Consider the following 20,028-nt stretch of genomic DNA (forward strand, 5'->3'; position numbering starts at 1 on the left):
ATATGATAATAATTAAACAAGAATAATTATAAATTTACACACATGTTGATAAGATCATCATACCAACATGTGAAAAAAAAATCCTTTGGTCTCCATCCTTCTATTATTATACCGGCTATGTGAGACCAATCAGATTCATCAGATTTTTCCAAAGACATCCTCCTTTGATCTTTTTGCTGTAAACGAGCAGTTAGTCAGAAAATTTTAAAACTGTTGGTCCAAGATACATTTTATTGCTTCTTTAATGTTATTGTAGGTACGAAAGTACACTTATTGCAACAAATCACAATGAGGATTACAATTTAAAAAAATAAATAGATATATTATACACATTAGAAAAAATGATTATACATATTACGATTCGTTATGAAGAATCGACGTTCACATAGTCACAGTTGCAACATGACCCCTATGCAACATTTTTTCTCTACTCAGCAAATAAATCTTAACGATTGTAACAAAAAAGCCAGCCAAATTATTTAACTTATAACATTCCAAAAAGACAACCCATCCATTGGTGGTTTTTTGTAAGGTAATCATAAAAGATCTTGTTTCAAGTTGGCTTGAAGGTTCGTGAATTGTACCGCCTCGTTGTGATGATTAATGACTACGACATAACTGCCAGAAATGTCAATCATAACCTAACTTTCTAAAGCTTTTTTTGCTTCTTGATTCAGCTGGAATGATTTTTTGCTACGTGTGTTAAGGAAAGGGTGAACTGTCATTAAAAATCACTTGATGCAGGGTCTTTTACAACCACCTTGTGTAACAAGTGTTGAAACTGTAAGATAAATGTTTCTTGTATGCTTAGTGCTGCTATAAACTTGTACGTCTTCAAGAAACAATATTAACACATTGTAAAGTACCACTAATAGATAGTCTCCATCAGTCAATAAAATTTTTCTAATCTGACTGGTTCTCACAAGAAAGAACAAGAGACTCCATTATTATCACATAAATAGTGCATACAAACAATTAACATTGTTACTTCTAGTGAAAAGCAAATCAGTCTTAACAGTCAAATTTCCATTGAAAAGCCAGAAGAATAACTTATGTAGGTTTGGTTCTTCTCTGTGATGGAATAGGTGGATGAAGTGTCCTAACTTTAACATTAGGCTTTTTCTTATCACCAGTGTGATAGTTGAGATACTGCGTATTCTTATAACTGGAACAATTGGAATCAGCAATACTTCGACCATCTCCTTCATCTCGTCGGGACATTTCGGAAAAAGGGGACAGACGTTTAGGCTCCATTTCACCTTTTGTTTTAGTTTCAGCTCTAGCAATTTGAAATTTTCTGATCACAAACTTATCTCTAGTATGAAAACTTACCTTAAACCCTTTTTATTTTTCACTTCTCGTTCCAAAATATCTGCTGTCGTAAGATCCGAACTCTGTATTTGTTGTAAACTTCCGCCACCTTCCGACATCCAGGGTTTCGTTACTTTACCTTTGCATCCGCAATCCTCCATTTTGCAGCGAATACATAAATGAGGCTTCAACTCCTCACTCATATCTGACTCTTCCAAAATACCGAGAGTAATCTTTTCGAGAACGCTTCCGTCGGTTTGGGGTGTGGCATTGGAAGTTTGATTAAGCAAGAGTTTGGAAAGAGGGGGAGCTAATCCTAACCCTATATTGCGTTCGTGGTATACTTCCGAAATCGTGGGTGTTAATTCCCGATTGATATGGCGCAACTGTGTCGCTAGAATAGTATCATGAAGACTCGTAGACTGATTTTTACTTTCGGTTTTATTAAGTTCTGGTGCTGGCTCGTCGGTGTCGTTGGCTTTGATCTTCTGTGATGTATTATCTATGTCGTTTGGAGAGAAGTACAGGAGTCTTTCGTTAGCTGGAAGAGTTTCCTCGCTCGGAAGTGTGATCGGTTTTCTAGTTTGACCCATAACATTCTGAGCCGGTGTCAACTCAGTTCTAACACTCAACCGATCTAGCGTAGACATGGCATTCCTCGACTTTCTATACGCGATTTTGTTTCTACCAGCAGTGTTAAAAAGTTTCGCTTCCATTTTTTCTAGCTCACTGTCGGAACTATTCTCGAATACTCTAGTTGGTAAGTTATTGTACAACGACAAGTCCACGAGAGGTTTCGTCCTAGATGGCGGTAGTGGTGGTATTTGGTGTTGGGTCTGCCGTCTTAGAACCGTCGCATGACCGTTATCCCAATCCGTTGCTGAGCTTGCAGAACTCGAACTATCTGGTCTCAAATGATCAGTCTTACCCTCACTCTGTGAATACAAATTCTTAATTCGGGTTTGGTGAGCCAACGATAGAGCCATATTTTGACTTTCGGATTGTAGTACCACCGGAGGACTCGGAGTAAACGCAGACTCGGTATCACCAGGTCTCCCAATATTGTTCTTTCTAGTTTTATTGTCGAGTATCGTTTTGGTGGTGTCTGTCGGATTTGCGGTACGACCGTCAGGTTCACCCCGCCGTCGGACATAACTAGTGAACGCACCGCCCAACCGCTTACTTGGTAGTACCGTTCGAGCAAAAGCCGGCGGCATTCTCGGTTTGTTCTGGGGAGATTTTGGGGCCGAACACATGTTGAGTTCGTTATCTGAATGAGAGAAGTCGTTGTCGACTGACGCCAGCGATTCTAGACTACTTGATGAGTCGATAGTGAGACTCTTGGGGGCTTCTTGCGTATCTGCGAAAATATTGTTAAAGACAACTTAACTAAAGATGAGACAGGCGCGTACCAAAAAGGGCAAGAAGGGCTTGCAACGTGAATTGAATGTTACGCCGGTTAGCTTGTTTCCCAGTTCGTAGGGTTACTTTATCTTGACCTACATCCGAAAGGTCGAAACCTAGAGATGCTAACAGTTCGTGACAACCAGGAACTCGCCATAACCTTCAAATTCAAACACTTTGGTATATGTTTTTAGTTGTGAGTGGTTGACTGACCTGACGTTGAGGGCGACTTCAACACTGTCAGTATCTGATCCCTTGGACGAAAACTGCGCAAGCGCTGATTGAATAACACCTATAATATCATCAGCGACGTCAGAATTTAACGTAAGTTTTGATAGCGCTTGGATCGACGTATTGGTTAATCCTAAAAGGGCTTGAAGACTTGCTGAACACTGGGTCAAACGCTCATCTGGATCAGACTGGGGAAAGAAAACGCTGCTGGGGATTCCGTTGGACGCCGGTTCGAATCTAAACCCAACTGACATCAGCAGCTCGCGCCAGCCAGTAATAGAGCCCACCTAGAAGCCCCAGTTACACATTTCAAAAATCCGCGTTTGTAGAATACCTTATTTTCAATGGACTTTTGGGTGGTGTACATCGCATTCTTTTGTCCTCTATGTATCCGCTGAAGACTTTTTTCAACCAAATGCAACGTCACTCTTAAAGCATCTCTACATTTATCTGGAGTTTGTAAAAGTTCGCATAGCGCTTGACCCATCATTGCCACTTTATTAGATAGACGAACATTTAACCCGACGAGAAGAAAACCGGCCCAATTAGCGGGATGGGCAAAGTGTTTTGTGTGTTGTACGGTCTGCATAGCTTCAGCTAGAGCTCTGGAAAAAGTCGGTTTGAATGTTTCCCATTACAAGAAAATTCTTACTTAGCGGCCCTAGTCCCTTGCAACATGGCTGAATAAAAGGCCCGAAGTAGAATCTTTGAAGCTGTTTCAGGCACAGGCCATAGTGAAACTAACACAGCTTGGGCTCCCGCTGCTAACAAAGCCCTAACTAAGGCAACCAAGCCGTCTGAAGTAGCCCATCCTTGTTGGTCACGCGTGTGAGATGAACTTACCACGACCAACCTTGCGGTTAGCCGCAACGATAAAATATCAGCTGCGCTTAACAAAAACTCTGATAGTGGTGGCAATTCTGCGGTGGTTGACAATTCACTACTTTCGTCTTCTTCATTTGGATCAGTTAAATATAATCTTTTAGACTGGCTTTGATCTAGAACTTCCGCAGGACTGAGTACTAAGGATGATAGTTTCCACGAGACGTGAGTGGAAAAGTGTACACATTCAGCGTCTTGTATTTGGTTAAGGATTTGTTCCTTCGTGGCAGAACCGCCGAGTAAAACCTGTGCTTGTAACAGTTCTGCAACCATAGTAGCTTCTTGTTCCGCTTGAGGTATCTCTTTCCAACCCCAGTGTTCCGTAACAGCACTCGGAAGTTTTGGGTTACCGACAATTAGGCTTCGTACCGCTTGGTCACTTTCTTGTTTTCGGGTACGGCCACCACGAAGAGACGATATGTTTGGTACTATTAGAAGAGAAAATCTCTCGCAGAGGTACTCAGAATTTTCACTCGAAGAACGAAGAACTGGGAACGGTACCAAATACAAATCACCCTCTAGTACTAGAATGAGCTCACGCCGATTAGTATTATCTTTACTTGACGAAGTTTTAGTTGGTAGAAAGTCTTCAAAGGGTTGTATGAGCAAAGTGTACAAAGCATGCAGACAAGATGGTCCCTTCCATGCTTGTCTAGCCGCTACTCTAGTTGAACCTTGCGCACTGGTGCTAGATCTAGTGGAACCTTGTAGAGACGCAACTGAACCTCCGACGCTTCCTAAGGAGAATAAGGAGCTGAGGGAGTAATTGCTGCTGTTCAAAAGATGTTGACGATTGACCATTCTAAGGAAACCAGTTCTTTCGTTAAGTGTGTCGTCCGAGTATTGATCTTCGTTGATGGTAGAACATGGTGACAATTCAACCCCTAAACTATCTCGCACCGAAGTAACCAGTTTCTCTAAAATGCCCGTACTGCTAGGTATCGGGTCGTTCTTATCACAATTTTCTTGTTCGTTGTTTTCATGTAAAAGTTTTGAGTGGAATTTCACGACCCCTTTAGTAGGAACTATCAACCACGCATAGAGGAACCCTGCAGCTACACTATAATAAAGCACCGACGCCCGTTGCCTATTGACTATATCTTTGATTTGATCTAAACTATTAGTCGCAATATCGTCAAATCTGCTGTGTTTGTTTTTCGTTCTACTATCATTTAAACCTTGCCTTTCCAGCAACAAGTCAACAAACGCTCTATTCCTGCCTCGCTCAGCCACTACCAAAGCCTCGTCTTGGCGACTCAACCCAACTAACACCCTCTGTAAAACTTGATAACTGGAAGTTTGCAGCTCAAAGAGTGACAGTTTGTAGTCGGGGGTATTTCTAGCTTCGCGTCTAATAGTTTCCAGTAAGTGAGTCGCCGCTTCGAGTTGCTTTTGAGCACCATCTAAATCACCGTTAGCCCAAAGGGTCAAACCAAGACGATTACGTATCCTTGCTTCTTCGTCTCTTCTACCAAGAGCTTCAGCAATGCATAGGCCTTGCGTCAAATAGGCCACAGCTTGTGTTCTGTTACCTAAAAGTTGGTGAACCCGTCCGAGGGAACTGTACGCCATGGTTTTGGCTAACTGGTCGTTGGTACTAGCGGCAATTTGTAGATGTTGTTCTTGGTATCGTACCGCTTGTTCTAGATTACCAAGGGCTTCGTGCACCGCACCTGTGTACAAAAACTAGTGGATGAGTAGTCGCACGTTTTTTGGACTTACCCAAATTGCCGTAAGCCCTACTCTGCAACACCGGCATTCCGAGTTGTTCCGCAATGTCGAGATCGTTCTGGTGGTATCTAAGAGCAGTCGTATACTCACCCATCTGCTGGTAAACTGTACCTAACCCGCAAATAGAATCCGCTTCCATTATCTTATCATCTATAAGCAACACAAATCATAATGCTACCTAGACAAAAACAGATTAACTGACTTAATTCTCGTGCGATGGCTTTTTGGTGGTCCAAACAAGAAATCGCCTGTTCCAAATTACCCAAAGTCGCATGTAGTTGACCTAACTCTCCATAAGCAGCTGCTTTAGCATCAGGACTACCTAATTCATGAGCCACAACTAGTCGTTTCTCTAAACAAACTAGGGCCTGTTGAAGATTACTGAGGGCTTTTTGGGCTTGACCCAACCCTCGGTACGCTCGTTCTTGGTCTCGTACACCCTTCAGTTTTAAAGCGATAGCTAGATATTGTTCGTGACATTTTGCCGCCTCTTCTGGATCTCCCAAAGCATCGTAACAATCACCCAAATTACCAAAAGCTCGACCTTTGTCTAGCTGAGCCGTCGCAGAGCTTAACCTTTCTAAGGTTGCTAGTTGTTGTTCAAAATAACCTATCGCGTCTTCGTAATGGGCCATATTTAGTCTTGCTATACCTAGGTTGCCGTAGGCTTGAGCTTCCACAGCACAGTCTTGTAGTTCTTGAGCACGCTCTAGTTGTTCTTGGTAGCATTTAACCGCGTGGGTGTAATTACCTAGTGCCATGTGAACAGCACCTAGGTGACCATGGGCACGACATTCTCCTGATAGTTCGGACATTTCTTGTCGTAGAGTTAGTTCTTGGGTGTGATAACCTAGGGCCTTGTCTAGGCGTTTTAGTAACCTGTGGGCTATGCCTAAGGCGCCACAAGCTGCAGCTTCCATACCTCTGTCTCTGTTGCTTCGAGCTAAGGCTAATTGTCGGTGGTACATTTTGACTGCTTCTTCGGTTTCGCCCATTTTTATAAGAACGTCACCAATATTGCCCAGCGCACGAAATTTACCTAAAATGTAATTTTTATTTGAATGATTGATAGTTTTTGGCTTTTGTACCAGGCAAATTGTTGGTCATGTGGGCAATTGCGAGAAAGTACTTTTGGCACTCAAGAGATGTCTCGAGTTGACCTAGCGCTAAATGAGCCAAGCCTAGATTGCAATAAGCTCGTCCCATGTTCATTTTGTCTTGCAAGTCTTTGGCTAAAGCTAAGTCCTGGTCGTAGTACCTGACGGCTTCTCTGTAGTTACCGATGCAATAATGGGCATATCCTAGAGTTAACATGACGTTACTTTATTCAGTGATAGAACAATCCGGTCAAAGCGATTTAAAAAAATAGGCAACCGTGCATTTTCAACAAGCGGGTGAAAATTTTTCATCTTCAAAATAAGGGTGCAAATAGTTTTTAATTAACTCTGGAACCGTGAGTCTGACCATATAATTATAATAAAATTTATAAGTAGAAAAATGAAAAACTTGATAAGAACATGGTTTTATGCGTCCTTGAGCATTTAGCAAAATACACATAGTGACAGGCGGCACGCTTCCATTACCTACTATCATTCATATAAACTGTGCATAAATCGGCACAAAAAATATTGTGGATCACTCACCCAAAATATGTTTTGGCTAATACTCGTTATTTGCAAGACTCACTTGCACAAAAAAGCTGCCTACACAAAATGCACGGTTTTATGCTGAACTGACTGTATTAAAACGAAAAATATGTGTACCTAGAAAATGACAGGCTTTGGCTTCTCCTTCAACATCGGCAAGTTCCTGAGACAACATCAGGTATTGTTCGTAATACGGTATTGCTTCGGCGAATTCAGACCTCGAACTAAGACAGTTGGCTAAATTTAATAACGCGCATGCTTCTCCAGCAGTATCTTTCAATTCTCTAGCGATACCAAGATGAGCTCTATAATGCAAAAGTGCCATATCGTGGGCACCCAAAGCTTGATACGCCACAGCCAAATTCCCATGGGTACTTGCTTCGGAACTCCTATCGTGTACTTCCTTACTGATGGTCAGTTCTTGCTTGTGGTACTTGATTGCGGATTCGTAAAACCCCGCAGCAGAATAGGCGTTACCTATGTTACCATACGCACGTCCCATTCCAGCCCTATCTTGGAGATTCCGAGCAATCGCTAAGTGAGCTTGGTGAAGTTTCAAAGCAGCGTCGTATTCACCCAGCAGCTGATAAACTATACCCAAGTTAGAGCAAGCCCTTCCTTCTCCAACTTTATCTCTTGTGGCTAGAGCGACATCTAGTTGTCTCTCGTGCCACTGTTTTGCTTGTACGTAATCCCCGGCACACCTCGCGGCATGACCTAAGCCAGCGTAAGCCCTAGCTTCAACGGACTTATCACCTATGGCTTGCGCTAGTCTGAGTACTTTTTCGTGGTAAACGATGGCTTGGGCGAAATTTCTTTTGTAATGGTGACTAGAGCCCAAGTTGCTATAAGCTCTGGCTTCTTCGACTTGGTTACCTAAGCGTCTGGCGATGCGTAGGTGTTGCGTATGACAATCAACTGCTGAGTCAAAATCTCCCATTGCTAGATATACGGCCCCCACATTACCGATCTCTCTAGCTTCTTGTAGTCTGTCACCCATTTGTTTGACTAATTGTACGCACTGTTTGTGGCTGGCGAGGGCGTTTGGGTAATCACCAATGGCAGTGTACACGTGCCCTAGTGATGTTAGGGCCGCAGCAGCAGCTTGAGTATCCTACCAGAAGGTTACATGAAATGAAATTAACGCAATCCACAATTTTTGGTGTAACACTAGTTATGGCCACTTTGAGAAAAATATCTGAACTACTAAGCTTACCTTACACTTCATCGCGAGTACCAGTTGATATCGATGTGCAGTCAAGGCTTCTTTGTACGATCCTTGACTAAAATAGGCCGACCCGAGATTGCCATGAGCCCTGCATTCACCAGCAGTATCCCCCAAACTTTTAGCAATGGCTAGATCTTGTTGCATGTACCCTATAGCCTTATCCAACTGATTCAGTGCCCAATGCGCAGAACTCAGCGCGCTGAACACCGAACCCCTCAACTTTAAAGAACAAGAACCTATCCTTAAAGCCGATTCTAATACTGTGACGGCGGAATGATACAACCCAGCAGCTAACAACTCTTGTCCAACTACTGAAATTAAAACGAAGGGACTTTGGTCTAATTTCATTACTTCTAACTGTTGGAAGGTAGGCTCTAGATTATGGCGTAAAGGCGACTTAATGGAGGCTTCCACCAATCCCGACAGGAGTTGTTGAGATGTTGGGTCTTGCGCAAGGCCTTGACTGAAGGCAGCCAAGGCGTCGCCATGACGACCAAGGCATTGTAGGGCCACTCCTTGCCTGTAGTACGCCTTCGGCCACGTTGGGCACAGTTCTCTAGCGGTGATGGCATCTTGGAGGGCTTGGGCGAAAAGGCCTTGTTTCAGTTTGGCTGCTGAGCGGTTGGAATAGAGAATGTGGTTGGTAGGGTCGAGTTGGAGGGCGTCGGTATAGAGGGCGACGGCTGTGGCAAAGTCGCCATTTTGGCAGGCAGCGTTTGATTGTCGGACCTTCAAGTAACGAATTGTTGTTTGTAAGAGATTCTGAAGATATAAATGGATAGATATATAGTGGCAAATATTGCCTGAGGGAAATACTTGTAAAAAGTAAAACAAAAATAGATACCAAATTTCTAAAAATATTAAATTATTCCTTCACACGTAAGTTTCGGTTGGAGGAAACAAAGTTAGGAAGAAAGATTCGTTCACCCTCCTGGTCAATATTAAGTGAAAAATAAGAAAACAATTTGAAATACCGATATTTTTCACAAGCATTTCACGGTCAGCCAATATTTTGTAAATTAGAGTAAAATAACAGAACACTGTTACAAAGTTGTTTTTAACTAACCAAAGAACACAAAAATCAAAATAAAGGAATTTTTGTAAAAACCAGTAATTAACTGTGTATTTATGGTGTTCTATTAATGACAAACTGTAAAAACTACGCATTTTTTGAGTTCTTGTTAACAAGCGATTTACCTTTTCAAGAAAAAGAGCTCGATTGGCTGCTGGTAGTTCAGAGGTACCTTCTGGTTCAACCTAGGTAAGAATTAAAACAAATTAAAGGTAAACTAATATTAACGGTCGTGAATATAAATATATCAGCAAATTTTAATTAAAATTACAAGGATAAAATGAATTGAAATCTACCTTGTCTAAAATTATAATTTCGGGAAATTATTACTTTACTTTACAGATTCTTGTTTGTTTCTCCATTTCATTATTTTTCTATTTCCTTCTATTCCGGAAATATTTTGTGCAGTACTTTTTTTTGTCTAATAATAATTTGTATAATTCTTCTATCAACCAAAATTTTTTAAATTCTTATTATCATTATCATGCACAAGAGACGGAACTCTGTGATCAAGAAATCTAAAGTTATTATGTTGCCGATTACTAAGAACGAGCTCCTTAAACATGATCGCCGTTAAAGTTTATTTTAGGAATATCGTCTAAATAATAAAAGGCTAACCAAAATTTGTCTGATCTTCTTCACCAACAGTTTAATAAGGCCATCTTAATACCCATGCAGGGTTAGAGCGTTAGGAAATACCGACCCTTCAGATTGACAGTTAAGAAATTTATAAAAGGGCGCAGGTAGTTTTTAAAAAGGTCTTTGTCACTTTTTGTTCCGTGTAAACCAAATGATCGCATTCGACGTCACAGTCTCCCTCCAACGAGCGTAATTGATTATTAAGAAACATGTGAAACTTTGACTAATTTCACCAACACGTGTAATTTTGGTTTTATTGTATGTTAATTCACCGTTCATATTAAGATTTTAACTGTTATGATTCTACTAGAATGTAACTGCAATGACCCACATGTTCATACAAAATACATGACAGAAAATTCACTTTTTCAGGCTTCACTATCAGTTTAAATTTACGATATTTAAATTACTAGAGGTTTTTACTTACTTAAGTCCACACGTCATAACTTTTCACTCAAGATTTATAATAGTTCATTTATGGCATTTAAACTAATTTTAAACACTGATTCATTTGAGAGAAAGCACTTTGAAAATCGTTATTCGTTAAATTCATATCCTTGTGTCTCGTTAACGTAATTTTTTACGGCTTGAATTTGAACATTTATTCTCGAAGTCACCGCTCTAAAGCGAAGCGTTTCCGAGACCACCTTATTTTGATTTTGATCATATTGAATATGCGGTTTGTTTGTATGTCATATGTGAATTGATTTTGATTTAATATCAATGAATTGAATTAATACATAATTTAACAGCAAATAAACTTTAAATTTGCGATTTCTAGGGCGTAAAGAAATGACTAAAATTTGATAAACGTTCTATAATCACTAATTAAGCGTTGGTCAGTGTTTCATAATAATCTTAATTATAAATGAAAGTCGATTATTATCAGTGCTGTGGTTTTTTTAAACACTAAAATAAATGGTTTTCGTATTTGTTGAGATATTCTATATAAACAATTCAAAAACTGTATTTATAATGTATAAACGTTATAAATCTCCGGCGTCATCATTTTTTTGAAGAGGACAAGTAAATAAATTTTAGACTAATTAACTAAGACTGTAACAAATAGTTGGAGTAAAAATGCTCTGAGAAGAATACACTAAGAAAAGTTCGAAGTAGACATAAAAAGCTCTGGAAGAATCCGCTTGCGAAGTTAGGGGAGGAAACTGTATCATCATTCTCTCTGTGATTATTTCGTGATTTATGAATTTCAATATCTCACTCATCATTCGTACCTTTAAAAAAGCATAATGTCTGTATTCAATATAACTATAAATGTTTTTTTTGCGTTGTTGTTTCCCAATATAACGAAAGTAACTACTACTACAATATATTACTGAATTCATAAACACAAAACCAGATGAACTTTATTTATGATTAAGAAAAAATAGCATTTCAGTATATTTTAATTATATACGTCACTCAAATAAGATATTAAAAAATATGAAATATAATTGAGTCACAGATAAATTATAGTTGAGAATTACTGAACAAAATATGGGAGTGAAACCGTGCATAAGTGCAAGTGGGTTGAACGTGAGCTCTGCAGTTTACCGGAGATTTTAAGGTATTTACTAGCAAATAAATAATGGATTTACACTATTAGAATTGTCATCAGCTTCTCTATACTGTGAGAGCGAAATTCTTCTCCTGGAGCCAGTTATGAATTAACAGCAGCTGTTTCTTGATTTCAATTTACAAAATAGCGGTGGCGTATCACTACATTGTTGTTTTTAATCGCTGATTTGGCTGCAGCCGATCTCTTTGTTAAGTGGTTAGTAGTTTCAAAAATGATTTTTCCGATTTAAAAACATATTTCTTGAATCTAAGCCCCTTCCTTCATTTTCTACCATACTAAAGAATAAAAAAAACTAGTTGTGTTAATAGAACCAAGAAACCATGAACAAAATTTTGCTATGACAAAAACAGACATCGCATTTAACATTAACCATCATAGTAGTACATATTCAATTTGATAAATTAGTTGGTACAAAAAATGGAGGCACGATAGTTGGTTGCACATCTGCCGGACGAAAGCTGCGTTTTAAACAGTTAGCTGAAAAAAAAACTTGTTAAATCCTGTGTAATACGTGAAGTCAAAGGTATATTCCCACGGGGTTTCCCAAGCGTGAATAAAATAAACGGTTCGGGCTTTTCGATCTTAAGACAAGTCAATGCCACTGTCTTTAAAATAAATTCAGAATGCAAAATATTACAATTTTTGCATCGAAGAAAAAAATCGTCTGTTCACGAAGCCCTTCTTCAAGTTGACCATGCGATTTGGGATCATTCTCGGCTCTCGAAGAGATAATGGGTCCTAATCCTTCAAGTCGTACTTGCTTTATTTTAACTTAATTCTTTTGATTCCATCCGGAACATAAGGTTTCACCGTCCCTTTTCACTTTTCTCGGTCTTTGGCTATGGACCAGCAGTTTTTTTATTCTCTGTTTTCCATGTTTCCTATGGTATTCCTTGTTTTCTTTTGACATAGTCGTTTTAGATACAAGATGCTTTTCACTTTGACATCACTTAAATTCTTTGTTGTTAAAAACTCTTGATGTGTGGTGTAATTAAATGTTGCTTTCTTCCTTCCTGATAATTCTAATACTCATCCAAATATCATTCTAAATTCTCGAAATATAGGATTTAAATTTTAACTTAAATAAAAGCACAAGATTTCATGGCGACAGAGTAACACACGGTTTCTCGTCAAAACTGACGTTTTTTTTTTGTCATTTGCCCAAATGAATTTTTCAATTGTAAACTTCATGAGGATACAGTTTGGTTACATAGTTGGCTATTTCGCGAAGACTGGGTAGAACCTAGGTATAATATGTGGCAGGTTTTTTGAGCATAGATATACGGCATATGTTTTCTTTACGTCCTCAGTTGATTAGTTTCTCGACTATTCATACTTGCCATCCATTTACTTTTTACTTTTTGCTTGTTTTGTATGTATAATGTTACGAAATAAGCCCATACGTCGCCCCGGTACGACGCCTATGCGTCTTCTAGCATTTACGCGTTGCTTCTCGTATGTAGTCTGACTCATCGGCCACGCGAATGCAAGCGGTAGTCGCGACGAGCCGAGAAGAAGTCTCGATTGCGGCGTCCAGAAAACTCCGATGCGGCGTTCTGGATCCATCGAGAGGCACGCGGGGATTTAAATAGAGGCGACCATCGTGGACGAATTCATTCAGCAAGGAAGTCAGCCAAGAGCGTCCAGTGGAAGTCGCCGGAATAATTTCTGTACATAATCGTTGCAATAGTTCGTCGTGTAAATACCAGTTATTAAGAAATAAATCGTTGAGTTTTTACCTACGCCCGATTAATTATTCGCCCGTCAAACGTAACAATAATTTGTATTTCCAATATGTATGAATAAGTTTGTAATGTTTGAATTTGAAAAGAGAAGAATTTTTGAAGCTGGAAAATAAATTCGTTGATTCCCTCGTCTGGAAGGGAATAAACCATGTTACCCCCCCCTCCAATTTTTTCTTTAATTTCTTATGCTCTTCGTCACATAATGTGCGAATTTGTGTGAACGAACGCGTCCCTTTTTCAAATCACAACGTATAGTAGCTGACGATCACAGTTCAAGCCAAATTTTAAATTTTTTGGCGGGTTTTACAATTGTGTTCATATGTCAAATTTTGGCGGGATGATTAAGTTATTGCACCTTTGGCCATGATTTTTACCGTGTAATTATCGTAAAAGGATGGGATCATTCTGATGTATTTCAGGGGAATTTCATGTATTCTCAGAATCTCCCACATTCTTTTCCGATATACAATGTGCAAGACCTATGTCAAGTAGACAAAATTTATAAACTATGAAACGTCTGAAAAGAATAATTCCGATACTATAAATAATAGGAGTATGTATTTTAGAAAATAAAAAACAGTAAAATCAGTACACAATACCGGGTGTCTGGAAAATGGCGGATTAACTCTCCACCACGCTCTTAACAATCAACAGGTGAGTCTGGGAAAAATAGTAAAAAAATCCTTCTCACATTTTGGTGGAGTTATAACGATTTTAAAATTGGTTCTTTTGCTAAGTTCAACAACTAAACAACACATTCATTACCATTATTACTATACCTAATAATAAAACTTTTAGTTAATATTTCTCTCGCCCATGATCATGTTTAGTTACTATTTTCAGTTAGAATGTACAAAGATATAATTGTGTTGTTTTTGTAGTAATTTGCTAAAATCCCATTTGACAATGTTTGCCTGATATAAAACGTCATTTGCCAAAATCGTGTTTGTTTAGAAAGTACTAGCCCCGCCCACACGCCCTCTCTTTCCTTAAAGGGTATCTCATTTGCCAAAATCAGTATTATCTTAGCAGCTCCTAGCTTCGCCCACCCTCCCACCCTCTCTTTTTTTAGAAGGTATGTCATTTGCCAAAATCAGTTTCATCTTAGCAGATACTAGCCCCGCCCACCCACCCTCTCCTTTCTTAGGGAGTATGTCTTCTGCCAAAATCAGTTTTATCTTAGTAAGTGCAAAGTACTGATAACTAATTTTTACAAAAAATGACCCAAATTTGGAAACATTACGAGCTTACTTACATGCACAAGGCAGATATTTTGAACATCTTCTCTAGTGTTTAGTTGGTTATGCTTTAATGGATTCTTCTTCTGTTGGTTTTGTTTTTGTTTATAATTGATATATATGTGTTATTATGTTTTTTTTTTTGGTTTATTTATAAATGAAAAATAACAGCAATATTAATAATAATGCACAACGATTAAAGACTACTGGTTGTTATGGTTGTCGTCCTAAAAAAAATAAAAGGTGGATTTCAGTCACCATCGTTACTAAGAAATCTGAAAGTAAGCTGGAGGTATTCAAGCATTAGGTGCGTGCAGTGTTATCAATTTTACTTTTATAAAATTTTTTTTTTCGTGATCTACATCATAAAGAATTTTTTTATAATTTTTTTGGAACTTCCGAAACCTCCGAACATAACGTACTGAAGAGTTAATCCGCAATTTCCCAAACACACGCCATAATCGAATTACGAGAGATACTAAACTAAATAACTTAAAAATAAAACAGAAACAAAAGAGTTTGGTTTTGTTTATCACAAAAGAGTTATTCTACGAGAAAAAATAAAAATATTTGTTAAGATAAGACTCATTGATATGAAGGGTGGTGGGTGGGCGGGACTATTGCTTGCTTATAAAAGACTATAGGAAAAAGTTAAACTTGGTCCTGCCCCCACCTGTTCTATCATTTTTTTCTTCTGAAATAGGAAATAAATCTTGTAGCAAATAGTCTAACAAAAAATTACGACGCACTTTCTTCCTTCTTTTAACAGCCTAGGTTTTAGTACTCCTCATTCCACTCTTCAAAAAATATATAATTTACCCCGCCCACCCACCCCACTTTCATTTCAGTGATTTATTTTATCTGGTCAGAATGAAAGGTGGATTTTATACTAAATAGAAATAAAATCGTTAGAATGAGAACAGCGCGGGTGAGCTAGATGCTAAGGTAGAACTGATTTTGCTAAATGACATACTCTCTAATAAGAAAATAAAGGGTGGATGGGCGGGGCTAAAACTTGCTCAGATAAGAAGCAACAATATTAATTAAGAGTGGTCATTGCAATGAAGAGGGGGTGGGTGGGCGGGGCTACTGATTTCAATTTCAGGAGTTTTCAATTTTTCGATTCTTTAATTTTCTATTTCTTCAAATTTTCGGTTTGCAATTTTTTGTTTAGGTTTTTTATTTCCTTTATTTTTTCAAATTATTTATTTTTTATATTTATTCTCGCAGGAAACTTTGATACAATACCGTTTGGGTATTAATCCTTTTCGGTGTTAATTAATAATGAATGAATTGGAACCTATAATAATTAATAATCCTTTTTTATTCTTACTAGGTAATGAATAATTTATTATTTTATGTAAATGACAAAATTTATTAAATTCCTATTCCTATAGTTTTGAAACAGTTTAAGTTTTTTGAACAATACACTATAGAAATCAAATATTTTTTGATTTTACATATATGTATCAACATTAACTGTTTTTTTTTTTTTAATCCTGAATAGTTATTACACCCAAGTATTATTTTCTTAATTTGAATTTGTTAAGAGGAAAGGAATAACTCTTCCAATGAAAACCTAATACTCGCAGTTGAACTGCATTAAAAAAGTTTTCCGGGATGGTTAATTATTTATTCCAATTTCGAATACAGGAGGTGCAAATTTCGGAGGATTCCACGGTCGGAATCAATACATGATCGTTTTCCGGGTTGGAATCCTGTTAATTGAGAAAGAAAAAAGAGTTTCCCCTCTGGTTGAGCCCAAAAACTCAATTAACACGGTTCCAAGCCGGAAAACGATCATGTATACAGGATGTGCTGTCTGACAATGTGTTTTATGTAAATCATCGAATGTATCCATAAATGTTGAGGGGTGTAAAATCCCATGGATCTGAATGTTTGTTATTTTGCAAATATTTCCGAAATTTCGTATATCTGTTCTGTGTTCTCCAAACAAAACTTATTTATGAAAACCCTTACATCTAACTTTTGTAGTTGTTTGAGATAATTCCAGTTTTCACTGGCCTTAAAGATAACATTAATTAATCAAAAACAATCAGTAACATATTAACTTACATACTCATTGGTCAATCTCTTGATTTCCATTTCATAAATAATACACACGTACATTTTGAAAAATATTCAGTGCTACTTTGTTAAAATTCCTGTCAATATTGACAGATTTTTTAGCGAACTAAATTAACAGTGTATACTTGACAGCTATGGCAATATTAATCCGATGGCGTCAATTGTATTGGACGAATCTGTAACCGAGTCATCCTTGGAATTGAATCCATTGTGTCTTTAATTGCCGATGAATTTGTAAATCTAATTTTTGAAAGAGTCACACCCAAAAAGGCAAAAACTAAGATCCTTACAACCCCGTCTCTACAAAGAAAGTGGTTTGATCACCGACATGCTAAATCCGTTCCAAAGATGACCCGACTACAAATTATGTTTCTCCCCGAAATTTAGCATGCGTTTATTGCTAGAACATGTGGCTACAAAATTACTTTATCTTAGTTAAATTTTGAAAAAAATATGCGAAATACTAACTACTATGCCCTCATCAACTTTTTGGAAGGATGTTTAGACAACTTTTAGTTAGCGTTTTACCCTCTATACAATAAGATCCTTTCAAATGAAGTGAAAATGGTGTAGGTATGGGGCGAATTTTCCAAAAATGTAATTAAGTTTTCGTAATATATTTAAAAACATATAGTTATTTATTACATCATTTCAGTTTATGGAAGATATGAAATTAAAACGGAATGAAATGAGTGGTTTGAAATTATATTTGTATATTAAATTAACAAATAGGTCTGTAATTAATCTAAAAAATCCACCTACACCTAGCGTTTAATTAGAGCGAATTAATGCGTATTTTACGCTCTATTGCTGCACTAATTACAGTCTGCGCATACTTAAGTCATTGTACTAAGTGAGAATTTGAAAACATGGTGAAGTCTAGTGACAAAATATTGACACTGGATCTATCGTTTTTAACAAAAAGTTCACACGGATGTTTAATATTAAATGTGACGATGATACCAACTGGTGAGACACCATAGCGTATGTCAATATTTAGTATTGGAAGTAGTTCTTAGTTGTTTTCATTTAGTTAAGTGCATTAAAAAAAGGTGATAATTACGGACACTAGTTTACTTTGAATAAAGGCTTTTTGTTTTTTAAGTGTTATTGATGTGATTCTTTTTATTGTATTTTATGGTGTCGTAATAAATCTGGACACATTAAAGTGTACACTAGTTATTTACTTAGAAATTAGACGTTATTCATAATTGTGTTCTTTCATTCAAGTATTTTTGATTATAACAGTCAAAAATCTAATTAAAAACGACAAAATCAAAACAGAACGAAGCGACTATATATTCGTTGGAGGATTATCATTTAGTTTGCTAAACAGGTTCGATTTCGACATAATTAAGCAATTAAAAAAAGCGAATCTAGTGCGAACTCGTCCTTAGTTTATTTATCTGCAACATATTTGACGACCTGTCGCTATAATTTGTCAAACGCCAAATCTGATAAAACTAGACCGTTTTCTTTATGTTTAACTATCCTACTTTGCAATTAAAATGAGAAATAAAAATCAATTTTATCAAGTTTTCTTGCTGACTTTCAGAGAGTTCAATGCCGGGGTCATGTCCTAACTTGGCGTTGAAATCACCGTAAATATTTAATTTCCTCCGTTTTCCCTGCCAACAATATTATTTTAATATCAAGCCTGGGAAAGCCAACCTTTAGCTCTATAATATGAAGACACATTAGCTTTTGTTTAGGACTGGTGACGACTTTTGGCACATACCTAACCTCATTTTACTTTTTTAAGTGGGAACCAACTTTTACATAAAAAATACGTACCTCCGTAAAATCCCTGTGCGACATGGTTACCAAAATGACTTTTTTCGCACATCCTCACTCGAACGTAAAAAAATCACTTTTAATTTTTAAATCACTACCATAGTGGCGAAAGCTTAATCACTACATGGTGTTAACTCTAATTAAATCAATGCCTGTCAACAAGGACGCACTTCGATAAACATGTATTTTAAAGATAATTTATCAAATCGTCGGAAACAAGTGCACACTGTATCTAACAGTTATTTACCCGCATTCTTCGAAACGCCATATTGGAATGCAGGTACGAATCGGTCGGAGCGCTATTCCACCAAGCGCGAAAACGATCGTTTAGTTCTTTCAGCAGGACAAGTTGCTCTCTCTGTCTTACTGTTGACGGTTCTTTCGAGTTTTTGTTGCTAGGTTTTAAAATGAAGTTACTACTTTGTTATTGGCGCCGATTAGGGCGTACAGGATTAAGTAACTTGTGGAAAAAAATATAGCAGAGGATGAGAGTTTGACAGTTTACCATTGTCTTTGGTGGAAATGTTGAGCTGTTGGTCCAGGTTGCAAGTTTGACCTTCAGTGAAAAGGAAATAGAGGATAAAAGAAAAAGTGTAATGTCATAAGTAGAAAGAACCCTGGAAGTATGTAATATCTAAGCATCGTACTTATATTTTCATACACGTTTAGCGTTTTATTTTAAGACTTGTTGCTTGTGATGTAGCAGGAAATCAATGACGGGAAAAGTTGACAATATCTACTTTCTCAGATTAAATTTAAAATGCAAATATAATGAAAATAACAAATAATTACTTGCACTGCTGATTTAACAAGTTCCACTGAAAATTATATTTTAATATTAATTAGACAAAACTTGCAAAATATGTACATATTTATATAAGTTTCTGAGGAAATGTATGCGGATGCTGTGTGAAAAATTATTAAATTACTGTAAGTAGTAATTACTGGTGTAGATGCCAAGCAGAATTTTTTTCAAACTCAATAAATGGATAGATTCAAAATTAGTCTTACGGCGTCTTTTATTTGGGCTATTACCATGAACATAAAATTAGAAAGAGTGCTGAAATATTATTTTATGCAAAAGAATAGGAATAATTGTTACTGTATAATTAAGTTAGGTATTTATTATTTTTTTTTACCTCTTGGGTATGTTATCAAACAATATTAAAATCTAATTTCGTTTAGAATTTATAGTTTATAATACCAGTTTTCCCCCCTAAAATATTGCAATATGGTCATTTTGACAAATGTCTAATTTTTTGTTCTCATAACATGTCACAACTTAGCTCACCTTAAGCACAATTTTATCAATTTCAATTTTGAAAAGCTTCTTTCACATGAAACCACCCAAATAAATGGTTAAAAAAATCTTAGACACAGCGCTAGACTCGGAACAGACTCAGACTAGCCCCATTTTACGATGAATCAGAAAAGCTCCAA

At 37.3% G+C, this 20,028-nt stretch overlaps 1 protein-coding gene across 2 annotated transcripts; it reads right to left on the minus strand.

The window, feature by feature from the left end:
• Nucleotides 1-211: 211 nt before the first annotated feature.
• On the minus strand, nucleotides 212-18,854 carry LOC135137848 (uncharacterized protein). Of its 2 annotated transcripts, XM_064067598.1 has the most exons (13): nucleotides 18,589-18,854; nucleotides 9,631-9,690; nucleotides 8,422-9,162; nucleotides 7,323-8,319; nucleotides 6,648-6,860; nucleotides 5,762-6,598; nucleotides 5,551-5,709; nucleotides 3,599-5,501; nucleotides 3,281-3,551; nucleotides 2,929-3,233; nucleotides 2,724-2,875; nucleotides 1,333-2,671; nucleotides 212-1,279 (listed from the first exon to the last, which is right to left on the minus strand). In XM_064067598.1, exons 1-13 carry the CDS (start codon nucleotides 18,610-18,612, stop codon nucleotides 1,051-1,053), a joined length of 7,230 nt encoding a protein of 2,409 aa, XP_063923668.1. In that variant the 5' UTR covers nucleotides 18,613-18,854; the 3' UTR covers nucleotides 212-1,050. The 2 variants fall into 2 exon arrangements, with proteins under 2 accessions (XP_063923668.1, XP_063923669.1); XM_064067599.1 differs by lacking the exon at nucleotides 9,631-9,690.
• Between the last annotated feature and the right edge of the window lie 1,174 nt (nucleotides 18,855-20,028).

The sequence above is a fragment of the Zophobas morio genome, unplaced genomic scaffold (genome assembly GCF_036711695.1).
Source record: "Zophobas morio isolate AGI-343-1 ecotype UQ-CSIRO unplaced genomic scaffold, CSIRO_AGI_Zmor_V1 ptg000030l, whole genome shotgun sequence".
NCBI classification, from domain to species: domain Eukaryota; kingdom Metazoa; phylum Arthropoda; class Insecta; order Coleoptera; family Tenebrionidae; genus Zophobas; species Zophobas morio.